Below are 15,469 nucleotides of genomic sequence, written 5' to 3' on the forward strand. Positions count from 1 at the left end.
AAGGCACTAACATCAACATTGTTTTCTTTGTTCATGACATTCCAAATTTTTTATTGTAACGGGATAGATAGATAATTTTACAAATCCGGTATTGTCGATTTGTGACTACTAATAACTATAAATAAGATAATAGGTTTCGTAACATTATCTTGTTTTACTTCTCCATTGTCTATCAGTTGTATTAAACCCAAGTTCTTATTATGGCCGTATTCCGATATATTACTATTGAAAATCTATAGTATACATAACATAAACTGTAGATTTTTAGCACTTACAATGTATATCGGAACATGGCTTATAACGTCTATGCTACGTTACATAACATCGGATGCTATCATAAATGTGTACTGGTATGTTAGTTCGTATGTTTCCAACATTTGTATATCGTTGGTGTCTATATTCATAAGAGTACATGAATTATTAATTTTTATTCTAATATATATAATTAAAATGTCAACAAATATCATATCAGCGTGACAAATTTAGAATCATGTCGTGCCCCTTTTTTTGGAATGTCTTATCAGACTGAACCCTCCAATTACATTTAATATTTAAATAAAGTTAAAATTTCGATGTAAAAATTGAGCGGCGTTATTGCGCAAGTTATATATAAAAAGGGGTCAGTTGTAAAAATTAAAAGAATCGTCTAAATTTCTATTGATAAGTTAAATCATTACTTATACGCTTTGGTTTTTTACAGTACTCTCACATTTATAGAATAAATGTTATAGAACTCTATAACAAACTGTAGTGACACGACGTGTCACGATATGCACGTTTTTCAATGATAAATTATTTCACTTATAAATAATTATAAAAATAATTGCATGATACAAATATAGAAAGTAAGTTTAGTAAAACCATAATTGAGGTACCTTACAGCTCAGATATTGGTTTTACGCCATTATTGCAATAACAATAAAACTGAGGGTTGCATAGAGCCATTTTATGAAGTAACATTGACTTGCCCCTGCCCATCGAAGGCCCGGATAGTTAATATTTGGCGTAGAAATTTCTGTAAATATCAAACATACGTGAATGTACAAATATGCATATAGAAATCAATTCAAGGTTTACAATCATACGATGTCTAAACTGTCATTACTGCCAGCGCTACTATCCAGTCACTTAGTCTTTTGTCACCATTTTTGCTAAGTCATCAAAATTGATTACTATAGCCACTTTTTCTTCTTGACCTTATATGAAATTTAAGATTCTATATGTATTTTTGTTATCTCTTTTAATAACAAATTTCTATTCGCTCACTGTGAGTACTGGACACGTATTATGGAACTACTTGGAATAGATTCCGACTGTTCAATTAATTTCTGTTGTTTTTTAAGGATAACCAAGGGAGTAACAATAATTTCAATCTTTTAGTATCTGATTACTCTACATCATGAACCAAATGCTTAAATACAAACGACGTGGCTGATAATCTATTATACTGCCGGAAAAAAGATGAAAAAGATCGCTAAATAATGTACAAAAAAAAGTTTGTGCTTGACCTTTTGCAATCAGCTCGAAGACATAGCTGCGTTTAAAAAGCGTGCTATCAACGCTGTTGCATCATTCTATTCTATCTTAGTTTTATATCTAATGAATAAAGATAAAGATAGAATGACATAATAATACTGATAGCGCGATTCCTGAACGTAGCCACATCTAGCACTGAATTACTTGTCAAAGTTGACAGTCGGCTGAGTCTGTAAAACTTATTTAATTTATTATATGTTAATTAAAAGACAATTAATTTCAAGGAATCAAAACGACATTAACTCATATAAAAAAGAATAAATATTAAGTAAATAAGAATAATCCAAATTTAAAGAAGTAACACAAAGAAAACTTAATTATTTGATATTTTTTACAAAAAGATTTATAAGTCCATCGTCAACTACTGAGGATTAAAAGATTAATAGATAAAAATATTAAGAGAGCAAATCTTTGCACAAAGACACTTTGTATATCAGTGGCAGTCTGTCTGAAAGGCAGACCTGAAAAACCGGGAAAAATCAAGGAAATTAAAATTAGTCATGAAAAACCGGGAAAAATTAGGGAAAAATATAAAAGAGACTGAAATTTTGGACTTTGCTCACAATTCTTTAAACTGCTCCTCTATTCCAAAATTTAATAATTTTTTTAATTTTTTAAATATTATATATGACGTCAATTATTTATAGTCAAATATGTTAAAAACGTACACTTTAAACGATTTAAAAAAAAAATTAAAATTTATATTTTATTCAGTAATTTTATTTGATCGCTTTTTTTCGTCATAATTACATTTTTTTTTCCAATACTAATTTATTTTTTGTTGGTTTGAATTTGCCCCCAAAATTTTATTATGCTACTATGCTTTTTTTTTCGTTTTTAATAATATAAGCTATTTTTCTTACAATCCTTGATTCTAAATGTTAAAATTTTTACATATTTTATATTGGTCATAGAAATTTCCCATTTTTATCTGGAAAACCTGGAAAAGTCAGGGAATTTTTAATTTCATTTTTTGTGGCAACCCTGGTCTGAAAAGTTACCCTTTGTTCCTTTTCCATTTCTATCGATATATCGAATTTATCGATGTATTACGTTTCTAAGAATAAGTCGAAATCTAATTTTTACGCCCTCGAAACTTTGCGAGATCAAAATTCTCGAAACTTGAAATTTACAAAATTTGAAATGTTAATTAAGAAAAAAAGGTGTAAAAAACTGTGCATAAGATTCATAAGGTAGTAAACAAAAAATTGTTAAAATGATTTATTTTCCAAAATACTGATAAAATTGTTTCTGCCAATAAAAATAATTGTATTTATCTGTTAAGTATGGATCGACATATTTTTAGATGTGAAGAAATTAATTTTTTTTTATAAAAGCGTAAATATACAGGAGCCTGTTTTATGCACAATTATTAAAAGGAATATTTTTGTTAAAAAATAAAAATGCAACATTTTTTTCAGAAATTCAGATTTAGAAAATCAGGTTCTAAATTTTTATTAAACATAATTTAAACACAATTTAGAGATGGAAAATTATAGATAAAAATTGTTTTAGCTAATAATTATTTTTGAGTATAAAAAAACCAAAACTAAATGATAAAATTTTGAATTGGTTGAAGAGCAGGTTTTTCATTCACAACTTTAACATCACCAGACTTTCTGTATATACTAACTAGACTGCCGATTGCTCGTTGTGTACGTCGTCTTTTCTACGTGCTGTATCCCTCCAACATGCTGATTCTGTTGCGTCCCAAAATTAACATCTCTATCTGAAGATTTCGAGAGTTTCGTTAACAAAAATAGCGCGAAGTTTCGAAAACAAACTCAAAACTTGAAATTTTCCAGAGATTTGAAGGTTTCGAGTATTCCATCCCTAATTGTTATCCTTTCTCGCGATTGATTCTCTCGCTGCGCTTATTTTATGAGCAGCTGTCATTACATATTTTGTATTACCTAGGAGTTATTTTAAGTATAATAGTATGATTTTAATTGTACGCATTTATAAGTATTTAGGCATTTAAGCAAGTATAAAAATAAAAAATTAAAACTAAATACCATGCGCGAGCATTTAAAAAGAGTTATCGTCAAAAAAGTCACTATTTTACTTCGTAGCTGGATAGTGGCGCTGTAAGAAAAATGCACGTGAAAACATGACTTACCTGGTTAACATTGTAACTAACAAAACTAAAATTACCAAAGGTCCAGAAGAAACTGGAACTGCGCCAGTTCCCTGATGAGCTTGACCACAAGCTGGCGGGCAAACAGGGATAATGCTTTCTGTTGAAACAAAAGAGGGAACAAATCTAGTACATGCTAGCTATAAAAATAAAAATCGACTAGCTAAGGGATAAAGATGAAAAATCACAAAATAAGAAATTATTTTTCTAACAAAAATATAAAAAATATACACTGATATAAATTAAAGATTTAAAATTATAGTTGAGGTAACGCGGTGATCTACTATTTTCGTGCACAACTACTATTTTGATAAAAAATTTGTATCCACGATACAGATAGTAAATCGTTCCAGCTATAGACATCGTCTACAGCTAACATATAATACATAAAAAACACAACAGATTATTTCTTTTTACATTCTCTTACCGAAAAGTTCGACTTTCGTTTCAACAGTGCCTAATTTGTTGGCTGCACGACATATGTATTCTCCATATTGCCGCTTTTCTATGGTAATAATTCGAATCGTTGTGTCAGTATATTCATCCGCGGTCGCAAAGTGTGATATGCTGTAATGCTGATTATTTGACAACTGTACGTTGTCTTTGAGCCAGATAATAGCTGGCGGAGGATATGCTTCTACGTGACATTCCAAATCCATATCGTACTGCAAAGCTTGTCCGAGTCGTGGCCTAGGAGCTGTGATTACTGGTGCAAATTCTACCTCAACGTTAATATTACGTCTAGCACCGCGTCCAACACCATTCTCAGCGATGCAGTAATACGTTCCACGATCCTCTTTTCGTATGGCAGATATTTTTAACGTGTTGCCACTGCAATGTTTTCAAATTATACAATACATAAAATATTGCCTGCTAGGTATTTAATAATGATAATAATTTATTTTAGTTATCGTACCGATAGATCGAGCCTCCGGTGGGTAAAATAGCATTGTTTTCTCTGCGCCACGATATCCTTGGTGGCGGAAAGCCATTGGCATAGCATTCCAGTACGACAGGTTGTCCTTCACTAACCACCAGAGATTGGGTCGAGTTGTCGCTAATTATCGGTTGCCTACGAACCGATAATTCTACTTCTGCACTTACAAGATTGCTTACAGATATTTGTATTCTACATTGATAATCTCCAGCATCTGTTTCTTGTATATCTTTAATCTAAAACGTTAATTGCGTATTAATTCCACATTATTAATACTTTAAACAATGAACGCCTTAATTAGGAACATTTCGAAATGAAATCTTACTTGTAAAATATAAGAGCTAGAAGCTGTATCATGTTTAAGAGCAAATCTACTGTCTCTGATTATCAATGCGGTGCCAGTAGAAAGTGCGACTTGCTCGTTTGCTGCGTCTTTATTAGTCTTTATCCACAAAACAGGATAATCCTGCGCATACTGAACGGAGCACACTAGTTCTACAGTTTCTCCGATATCCTTAATTTGTTCCTGCGATATGTAAGATATTGTCGGACTACGCTGAGCCGCAACTGAAAAACAACGTGAAATCTATGATTTATCATATACAGGCTAAATCAAGCTGTATGGCTGTGTATTGTTGAATGACAAAAGGAAATTTTCCAGTTCGAATATGACGTTATCATCGGAATTGTTGTGTGTTCTGTGATGCATGTGTATGGTGTGCGTGAGAAATTGTGTTCAACAAATATTCGTACCTGTTTGCAGAAACACGCATATCAAGGCTAGAATAACACGCCTATGCATTATGACACACCCAGCACGGTACTTTAGTCTCAATCCGGAGCGTTTAGCTGTTTCCTACAAAAAGCGTTTATCGCTCTCGCGTTCTCGAACAAGAAATCCTTCCTCCTTTCTGATTTAAATTCAAACAAACATTTGACTATCGTGAAACGAGGGATTACGATCAGCACGAGAAAACGTAACGCGCGTAAACTTCTTCTCTGTAGGCGTATACAAACGCACAAAGTGTCCAGATGACCGTTAACTTACCACACGCTTGGTAAACATGGCGAATGATGCTACGTCTTTAGTCAAGTACGAGATGAAATCTTACTCCATCACTAATTCAGATTTCCACTGCAATTGTTGATATACCTAACTTAATTTAAAATCGCGATTGGTAATTACAAAATTGTAACTGATCGATATAACGTTTTACAAATAATCTCCATAAATTATTGACGCAACTCGATCATTCTCGCGATTGATTTGAACATTTGAATAGTCTCGTTTAAATTTACACTGTTTGAAAGTGCATCTTGCAAGTAAAGTTTTTGAAAAAGAATCATAAAAAAGAAAATTTATACTCTTTACATTTCGATAAAAATTCCGGTGTAATAGATTATATTATTTTCAATCCTATAACCTAACCTATATCTATGTTTGATTTTTATACTTATAGACAGAAAAATCCTTTTGCTATATTTAAACATGTGGAAATAAAACTAGATACATATATACACTAGCCAATAATAATGAAAAAAGGAAAAACAGCAAAACAAAAGAAAATTTTAAATATATTTTTAGGTAACATTAATAAAATTTATGAACCTTATATAGTTAACATATGCTTTGTATTAAATGATAAGCGAAAAAATGTTGACTACATCAGAATGTTAATGCACGTAAATAATGGCTCGATCTTAATTTATTATATAAACATATTTTTCATATAATATCAATTTGTAAAACTTGATTTTAATCTACATTTAATTTGAAAGTAATCTCAGATAATTCTAGTTCCTCTCCATAGACTTAAACAAGGTTGTTTTTAAAAAGTCTGATAAAATCTTTATATATCCAATCGCCGATACAGGATTAACAATCAAGATAGTAAAGTATAACGTACGTTTGCTCAAATAAACGCTAATTCAGAGAAATCAGTGTTGAACTCGTTCGATTGAAATGTAATCTTTTTTAATAAATAAAGAAAACAACGTGAAGAAGTAACCTTCGGTTATTAATGTTTGCTCGATTGTGACAAAACGGCGAATGTGGGTGTCGTGTAGACATGCGCGTTTTTATTCTGTCTGCGATCCATATATGAAACCGATACGACGATTCAAGTTCAAGCTCAAAAGAGGAGTCGATGTCGATGATACGTTTAATGCGACATATGTTATACACATGTTGTGTCCATTGGGTAACCATAGCAATTCCGAAAGCCTCGACATTCCACTGCTCGACCGCTTTCACCCCCGCAACGGGTGAAATCTTCGCCTTCGAAGGCGAAGGTAATACATACGTACACCCTCGCAGAATATGTGCGACCACGTAGATAAGGGATACTGTCGGGGCGATACGTGTGCGACATATAAGTATTGTTCCTGTTGTCCTCTGTGGTCAGTATATCTCATACTACCGTCGCGAAAGAACGATTCGATTGAGGACGATTCGTCCATATGAATTTGTTCTCTAATAAGTAGTTTAAAAAGAAAAAAAAGATTTAAGAATGTAAGCGTAAATTTCACCGTTCAATCTCTCACTTCTCTTCGTTTCAACTAATTGAAATGAATTAATTGCCTGCCGCGATCACAGACAGAGAGACGGTTTAAAAAGGAATAAGTAAATGAAATTTTAACAGTAATTTGGAAAAATATTGTTAAAATTCAAAGTTATTAAAAGATCGAGTTGAAGGAATGAAGGCGAATAGCGGATACCAATGTTATCCGTTGATTAATCCAAATGTGAATTCGGAAAGTAAGGAAGATCGATGCAATGTGGAATTAAAACGCATTAATGATGATCCAACATCATATTCTGCTGCATAAAAACACTCTCGAGACGATTAAATGGACGAGGCTTCTTCGAAGTGTCTTCTCTTGTATCTTCATAAAAAAATTTCGAATACAATACGGTGATCATCACTGTTTCTTTGAGCGAGGTTGATTCGTGCTCGATTCATAATTAAACAATTGTTCTTCTATGCGAGGTCACCGACATTATCTAAGCTATCAACATTGATCGATGCTCATTTTTTCTTGCGATTAATTATAAGATGCGATCAAGAAAGCTCGTCGAAAGTGTTTAAAAGCGCTTCGATGGATATCTAAACAACACTTTAGGGAAATATTAGATTCCTGAGATAATTCTTTTGGGAAATGAATTCTTTTCTACTCATCGTACGCAGATCAATAAATAATCATTGGAATAATCTTCATGAAAAATTGTTGTTTTCGACCAGAGAAAAGATGTTATCGGACCAATTGACGTTTCGAACATTGTCCATCGAAAGTCTTCGCGAACGTATCCTAAAAGAAATTTGAAGAGATCAACATGGACGATAACAAGCTGCAAGTAGACGATGACAGCCAGGTATACTTAGCACCGTTCCAAAAATCGGTTTTGCATCCCGCGCATGTGAGAATATTTCTCATAGTGAGTTATCGTTTAGTAATATAAATATATATAAATACGTAAAGTATTACGTCCCCAAAGAGTAGAACGAGCACGTATATAAGAAAAAAATTAAACGAATGATAACACGAAACGTTTATATATTTATGAGTTCGCATTTTCAATATCTAAGTAATCCATCTAAATAGAGAATGCACGTGGTCTTAATGATACACCTAAAACAGTTTGAGTCGATATCTCTATCATCTCATGAAGGTACTATAAAGCAAAAAAGTATTCATTATTTTAAATTTATATATACAGGTTCAGGAAGTAACTTGTTATTTGTAATAAAGTTACAGTTAGAGCTATTTTGTTAGTAACCGTTTTCTAACTTAATAGTTACTTTCATAGAGTTACTTTTTATATTCTAAATTTAAACTCGTCAACATATTGGCTGAAAATAAAGTGCTCAGTGAACAGTCTGTAACTATTGCGTGTGCTTGGAAAATACCTTTATCCCTGATACTCGATGGTAATAAATTTTTTATAAGAGCATGCGTATATCATTATATTTAAATATAAATAATATCAAAAGATATATGTACGAAAAATGTTCACATATGTTTCTTTCTTTCAAAACTGTTTGGTATAAGAAAAATATTGTAATAATCTTTACGAGATATTTTATATTTTATGTCAAAATGTGTCTGACTAAAGTATAAAACGTCTTATAAACTATTAATTTTTTTATATTTTCACTTTAATACTTTTATATGCAAAATAATTATAGCAATCATGTTAGGTAAAAATATTATATAATTCTATTTAAAAAATGATCATGACCTTTTCACATGATCGTAAAAAAATGATTTTTTTTTCGAAAATTAAAATTTTTTACCATTATTTGTCCTTTTCAAACCATATAATTTTTGTATGTGTTTAAGACATTTTTCTCCAAAATGAAAATAAAATAAAATTTTGAAAGATACTGTTTAAAATGTAGGATCTCTATAGGATATAATTATATCTGAGCAATTTTTTCTCATTTCTTCAAATTTGACATTTTATAATAAGAGAAAGAGAATGCAAAAATGATTCTTTTAATTATTTTTTATGTCTTATTATTATTTTTTTTTTTAGCAAACAATACAATTTACAAAAAGAAACATATGAATATATATTATATAATTTATTCTGTGTATTTACATATATTTACATATATTTTTAAATGAAATAAAATTTTTTTAACTAAAATATAATTGTCACACTTTGTAAATATTAATATTAAGAATTAAGCGAAACATTTTTTAATATGAATGTGTCGTAATATTGATTTCGTAATTTTGATTCGAAATATATATATATATTAATTTTTTAGAAATATTATAGCGTATGACCGAATGTTTAAGTATAATAAGTGAAGTGATTTAACAATTTTAGAAATGTAAAATTTTTGTATTTAAAACAATAGTGCAAAAATTACAAAAACTTAACTGAAAAGTAACTGAAAAATAATAACATTATTTTCTAAAATTATTATAATTGTAAAAGCCTAAGACATAATTGAAAATACAGGCAATAACAACACCTGGAACAGGAAATAAAATTATTTCCTGTTTCTATTGCTTGTACTTTTCAAATGTCTCAAGTTTAACGTGTGACTTTTTAAAATTAGTATTTGTAACAGTAACTAGTTATTTTTTGAAATAAAGAACTATAACCGTAACTAGTTACTTTTACAAAGGCTGCATTTCGATATTTACTGTTAGTGCTGAAAGTCTGTAGTGCACGTAACGCAAAGTATAGATTTTTAGTATTGGCAGTGAATATCGAAACGCACCTAAAGTAACTTACTTATTTCTGCCTGATAGATCATATGTATACATTTGCCGAGTCTAATTACTAGTATAATCAGCGTAATACCTATTCCTTTTCTACTACGTAGTACATTAGCAGAAACTAATGTTGATTTTTGATTTTTAAAAGCGATTAAGGCCGTTATCGATCCTCTGACAATTTTATTCTTCGCTAATTCATTTCTATCTTTCGCTCGTATCGTCACTGATTCCATTAGATATATAAGACTAAAGCTTCGACAATGACGTTTATATGATATATTTTTTCGTTACGAGCGAGGATACAAATGGGCATGTGTGTGTGTGGTATGAACTGGCAGGTAATAATTCACTGGAAATGCTGTAAGCATCTGAATAATTTCAGCATAACCACATTCAAAGGCGTAGCAGTTGGAGCACTTTTCTTCATCCCGACGATAATAGTCCGGTCGAGCATCAAAACGACGAGAAATCGAGCGGCTCCGGAAACACTTCTGGCGCGTCCTCAGCCAGATCGACCAAGACGCCGAGGACCAATGCGCCGAGATCTCCGGGGTTAACTTCCTCCGTCTATCCGAATAAGGATATAATTTATGAGTCTGATAAAAACGGTTCATTGGCCGGTGTCGCCGGTGGAACGCCGGCGAGTGTCAAGAGAAAATTGTCGAGGGCCAGCGTGTATCCATCTGGAACGAATCTGATCGCGCAAGATGCCTTTGGTAAGAATTAATTTGGTTAACCGAAACACTAAGCAGCGGCGGGATTTTGTTTCAAGGCTGATGCAAGGCTGATATGATACGTTCGATAATGAACGATTGTCAACGTTCTCGAGTCGTCCCAAAAGTTTTAAACACGCGAGATTCCGTTTACTCAACAATATAGAGAAACTAATTTTAGCTAATCGCCCTTATGCTTTAATGGAATTTGTTAGTTAGACATAAGTAAGTCGGATATGCAATACGATCTACGCGAAGTATGTAAAGAATAAAACGAATCGCAAGAAACGTGCGGTTGTCTATAACAGTAATAAAGCTATGTCAGTAAACCTCGATCAATATGCGTACGAATGTCAGCGTGTCACGAATATCGGATATTAATAATGCACCGTTTGACTCGGCTCTAGTATTGTAGATTATTATCCTACAAATGTGCGCTCTAACTTCCCAGTTAACTTTTTGCTCTTTTTCGTAATAGCGTCCCACTTTTGCGAAATTATAGAGATTATAAGAACGCTTTCAAGGTGAAACAAATTGAGCGATGACTTGAAATAAAAAGTTTACAACATGTACATTATTAATTCGTTGTAATTTGCCAAGTATATGGTATTTTCACTGAAATGACCGAAAAAACGTAGTTAGCTAATGCCCGTTTCTACTAATGTAGATTATAACTTTAATCCCGGTTTAACTTGCTCTTCATCTTTTATAATTTTTAGAAAAAGAAGAATTAGTTGAACCAAAACTAATTAAGTCAAAATCCGAAAAGAGCGATAAACGTATGCTAATTTTTTAATTTTGTTTAAACTGGACAAGGTCCCAAACTCGCGGCACCCGCTACTCCGGATATCAACCCCTCGCTACCGGATACGCCAGTTTCACTGGATTTCGCTGGAACTGCCGGGGATTTATTGCCACCGAAAGAAACGGAGGTCGATCTTGAAGTACTTTATTTTCGGTAAGTAGCTGTCTATTATGGTAATGTGTCACAAGGTTATTTTAGTTTCCCTTCGTTTAGGCTTAGATAATCAAGTGTGGAGGCGAGTATATATATAGATGGACGTAGCCAGTCGTTTCTATTATTACAAGTTTAATACAATTACCTAGAATGTTAGCGAGTCTTATCATTTTTTTATTATTACATGCGCAAGCAAACGACTCAGGGAAAGAAATGCGAAGGGTCGTTTAGTTCGAAAGTGCTTTATTTTTAGAAACTAAAGCATGTTTGTATAAAATATGTATGTACGGGAAAAAACATAATTGTCTACAAATTAGGTCATCTTTCAAAAGGATGTTTCGCGAGTAATATTAATCGATTCAATTTAATTTTAGCGACGGCCATCGAAGAATCGATATGGTATTAGTCTATCAGGAAGAAAATGAAGGAGTTATGACTGAACTAGAAGCTCGTCGACGAGAGCAGAGACGAATGTTTCAACAAAATCTTTTGAAAGAAGGCCTACAATTAGAGCTCGAGCCGAAGGAGAGTTCATTTGATGGAAAAACGTACTTCTTAAAATTACATATACCTTGGAAAATCAAGGTGCAATATGCCGAAGTAATAGGTCTAAAATTACCTACGAAGAGATTCAAAACGATCCCTGTGAAAACTTGGGTACGTCTTTTTTTTTTTAACCAGACATTAGGCACATTCTAAACGTCGCATTTTGTATCACGTAATATTTGAATTTTTTAAATAGGATGCAGATGATACCAAAGAAATATCGAAATTCTGGGCACGATGGGCGCGATGGGCCGAATGGCTACATAAGATACATACTTGGGATACGTCAAAATATCCAGAGGAACCACATTTTTATGACTACATAGATTCTAGCGATCGCGAAGAAAGGTATTTAAATAAAGAAATCAGATAGTTATTATGGAACTTCATTATCGAATTTGATGTTTGACAGGTTTATCGTAAAGGAGAGGGATAATGCTTATACGCCCGCCCAGAGATCATTAATAGTAATGCAAATATTATTACGAGCGAGATATGACGAGAATCATGAGAAATCTGGTATTCGCAGGCTTTTAGCGGACGGAACGTATCTCGATTGTTTTCCTTTGCACGAGGGTCCTTATAATAAACCCATGCGCAACGGAGAGATTCTCGATAGATACTTGTTGTACTTAATATGGGCGAGGCCCGCGCAATGGTAATAGAAAATAACTTCAACTATCTTATATTGCATACTATTTGAGCGAAATTTTTTGCATACATTTTTAGGTTTAAAAAACAGCCATTATGGTTAATAAGACGATATTTCGGTGAAAAAGTCGCTCTCTACTTCGCATGGTTAGGATTTTATACAAAATGTTTATATCCACCAGCAGTGGTGGGACTTTTATGCTTTATTTACGGTCTTGGAAGCATGGATGGTGAAGATAATATTCCCAGCAAGGAAATATGCGATTCTAACAAAGCTGGTAAATGTTCTCATTATACAGAATATACTTGTACAAACGTTTCTGTTGACAAATCATTCTGTAATGTTTATAATATTTCTAATTCTATGTAATGCAACATTTTAGGAAATATCACTTTGTGCCCTCTTTGTGATAAAGCGTGTACCTATCAAAGACTCGGTGATTCCTGTATATTCTCAAAATTAACTTACTTATTTGACAATCCCGCGACTGTCTTCTTCGCTATTTTTATGTCTTTTTGGGGTAAGATTTGAAAAAGAGTAAAATATTTTCTTCCATGCAATCGTGTTTTCCTATAAGATTTAACTTTTTCGGTGTGGTGTAATAGCTACTACGTTTCTTGAGCTATGGAAACGACGACAAGCTGTGCTTGTTTGGGAATGGGATCTTCAAAATGCCGAATATGATGAAGAGCCGAGACCTGAATTCGAAACGTCTGTGAAAACATTCCGAATAAATCCCGTGACGAAGGAAAAAGAACCGTATTTACCCGTATCGTCTAAAGCCATCCGATCTCTGGCTACTGGCTCGATAGTATTTTTCATGGTAATTATATCATGCATTTCTTCCTTTCTTTAATATACAATATCTCATCACAGATTATCATCATTTTTACTTTTGCGCAGATATGCATAGTCCTCGGCGCGGTTTTAGGAACGATCGTCTACCGTATTTCGTTAGTTGCCGTCTTTTACGGTGGAGGTGGTAGTTTTTTAAAAAACCACGCAAAGATATTCACTTCCATGACCGCCGCCCTTATTAACTTGGTGATAATAATGATACTTACACGAATATATCATCGATTGGCTCGTTGGATGGTTAATTTGGAAAATCCGAGAACGCAGACGGAATACGAATCTAGTTATACATTTAAAATCTTTTTATTTGAATTTGTCAACTTTTATTCTTCCTTGATTTACATCGCCTTTTTTAAGGTATATTAGCATAAAACATTAAACGACAACTCATACTGAACTCGTTTGAATCTCACATTCATTTATTTTAGGGGAGATTTTTCGTTCATCCTGGCGATGCAGATGCAAGAGCTTCGGAATTTTATCGTATTAAAACAGATGTATGCGATCCTGCTGGTTGCCTTTCAGAAGTCTGTATTCAACTTGCGATTATAATGGTTGGTAAGCAATGCTTTAATAACTTTGTCGAAATATTATCACCGAAATTGTGGAATTGGTGGCGCAAGAGAACGCAAATCGCGGCGACAAAGAATCACGATAGAAGATATACCTGTTGGGAGAAAGATTATCAACTTCAAGACCCGGGGAGATTAGCTTTATTCGAGGAGTATCTAGAGATGAGTGAGTCTCACACTACTAATTTTAGGAGGAATATTTTTTTACAGACATTATTCTTTCTTTTTACGATGTTTATATAGTTCTGCAGTATGGGTTTGTAACATTATTTGTGGCAGCGTTTCCGTTAGCACCTTTATTCGCTTTATTGAATAATATCGCTGAGATAAGATTGGACGCATATAAAATGATCAAGGAGGCTCGAAGACCATTAGCCGAGCGAGTAGAAGACATTGGCGCTTGGTTTGGTATTCTTAGAGGTGTAACTTACGTGGCAGTAGTATCAAATGTACGCACGCACATATAAATTCGTCAAGTTGTACAAATCGCTCTAGCCTTTAATTACGAAATATACATGTTCTAGGCCTTTGTTATCGCGTACACATCCGACTTTATTCCACGAAGCGTGTACGCGTTCGTTTATTCGCCAACTGAGAATTTGATAGGCTACATCGATAGCTCCCTGTCAGAATTCAATACTTCCGATTATCGCGACGATATGAAGAGTGATGTAGAAGAGGAACATCCGGAGACGTGTCAGTATAGAGGCTACAGAAACGGTCCAGATGATCCTGTTGAGCCTTATGGACTCAGTCCGCAGTATTGGCACGTTTTCGCCGCGCGTTTAGCTTTCGTCGTTGTCTTTGAGCACGTTGTAAGTTGGCACACTCATTCTTTTACTAATTAAGCAATAAATTAGCTTCGATGCAAGGAAAATTTTTTTTTACAGGTTTTCGCACTTACCGGCATTATGAGCTACATAATACCAGCTGTACCGCATTCTCTGACAACTCAGATGCAACGCGAACGACTGATCGCTCAGGAAGAAAAATACGATAAGGAAATAAGGGGGAAAGAAGACGAAGATGATTTACTTTCGGTTTTGAGAGACGCCGGAAGCATCGGAAGAGGAAACTGGGCCAGACGATTCAGTAAATTGAGCGACGTTCTAGATACTAACGCTGACGTAAGGCATAGCAAACACAGCGATAGTTCTACAGTATGGGAAGTCCCGTAAAATCGAACGCGTTACTTTATATACATTCTACTCATAAAAATCGGAGTTACGTGAGAATAAGAAAAAAATAAAGCCAAATTCTCTCTATTTAAACATTTTTCTCCCTATTCTCAATATCGTTTCCAAATGATTTAAGTTTAAGTTTATAAT

The 15,469-nt window shown here is 33.4% G+C and overlaps 2 protein-coding genes across 6 annotated transcripts; one reads left to right on the forward strand and one right to left on the reverse strand.

Annotated features, from left to right (window-relative positions):
• Nucleotides 1-742: 742 nt before the first annotated feature.
• Nucleotides 743-5,663, reverse strand: Lac (septate junction protein lachesin). 4 transcript variants are annotated; one of them, XM_018519285.1, is made up of 6 exons: nucleotides 5,364-5,663; nucleotides 4,936-5,177; nucleotides 4,590-4,846; nucleotides 4,101-4,504; nucleotides 3,657-3,773; nucleotides 743-986 (listed from the first exon to the last, which is right to left on the reverse strand). In XM_018519285.1, the coding sequence occupies exons 1-6, from the start codon at nucleotides 5,410-5,412 to the stop codon at nucleotides 877-879; spliced, it is 1,179 nt and encodes a 392-aa protein (XP_018374787.1). In that variant the 5' UTR covers nucleotides 5,413-5,663; the 3' UTR covers nucleotides 743-876. The 4 variants fall into 4 exon arrangements, with proteins under 4 accessions (XP_018374787.1, XP_018374784.1, XP_018374783.1 ...); XM_018519281.1 differs by having other exon boundaries at nucleotides 902-1,015; nucleotides 3,656-3,773; XM_018519283.1 differs by lacking the exon at nucleotides 743-986 and adding an exon at nucleotides 3,552-3,621 and having other exon boundaries at nucleotides 3,691-3,773.
• Nucleotides 5,664-7,782: 2,119 nt separating this feature from the next.
• LOC108768743 (anoctamin-4) lies at nucleotides 7,783-15,390 on the forward strand. Of its 2 annotated transcripts, none has more exons than XM_018519293.1 (14): nucleotides 7,783-8,046; nucleotides 10,228-10,561; nucleotides 11,375-11,516; nucleotides 11,891-12,173; nucleotides 12,259-12,410; nucleotides 12,475-12,720; nucleotides 12,792-12,991; nucleotides 13,097-13,234; nucleotides 13,320-13,537; nucleotides 13,618-13,926; nucleotides 13,998-14,307; nucleotides 14,385-14,590; nucleotides 14,666-14,956; nucleotides 15,032-15,390. In XM_018519293.1, the coding sequence occupies exons 1-14, from the start codon at nucleotides 7,945-7,947 to the stop codon at nucleotides 15,317-15,319; spliced, it is 3,219 nt and encodes a 1,072-aa protein (XP_018374795.1). In that variant the 5' UTR covers nucleotides 7,783-7,944; the 3' UTR covers nucleotides 15,320-15,390. The 2 variants fall into 2 exon arrangements, with proteins under 2 accessions (XP_018374795.1, XP_018374796.1); XM_018519294.1 differs by having other exon boundaries at nucleotides 7,783-7,983.
• The last annotated feature ends 79 nt before the right edge of the window (nucleotides 15,391-15,469 follow it).

This window comes from Trachymyrmex cornetzi, unplaced genomic scaffold (genome assembly GCF_001594075.2).
Source record: "Trachymyrmex cornetzi isolate Tcor2-1 unplaced genomic scaffold, Tcor1.1 scaffold83, whole genome shotgun sequence".
Lineage (NCBI taxonomy): Eukaryota > Metazoa > Arthropoda > Insecta > Hymenoptera > Formicidae > Trachymyrmex > Trachymyrmex cornetzi.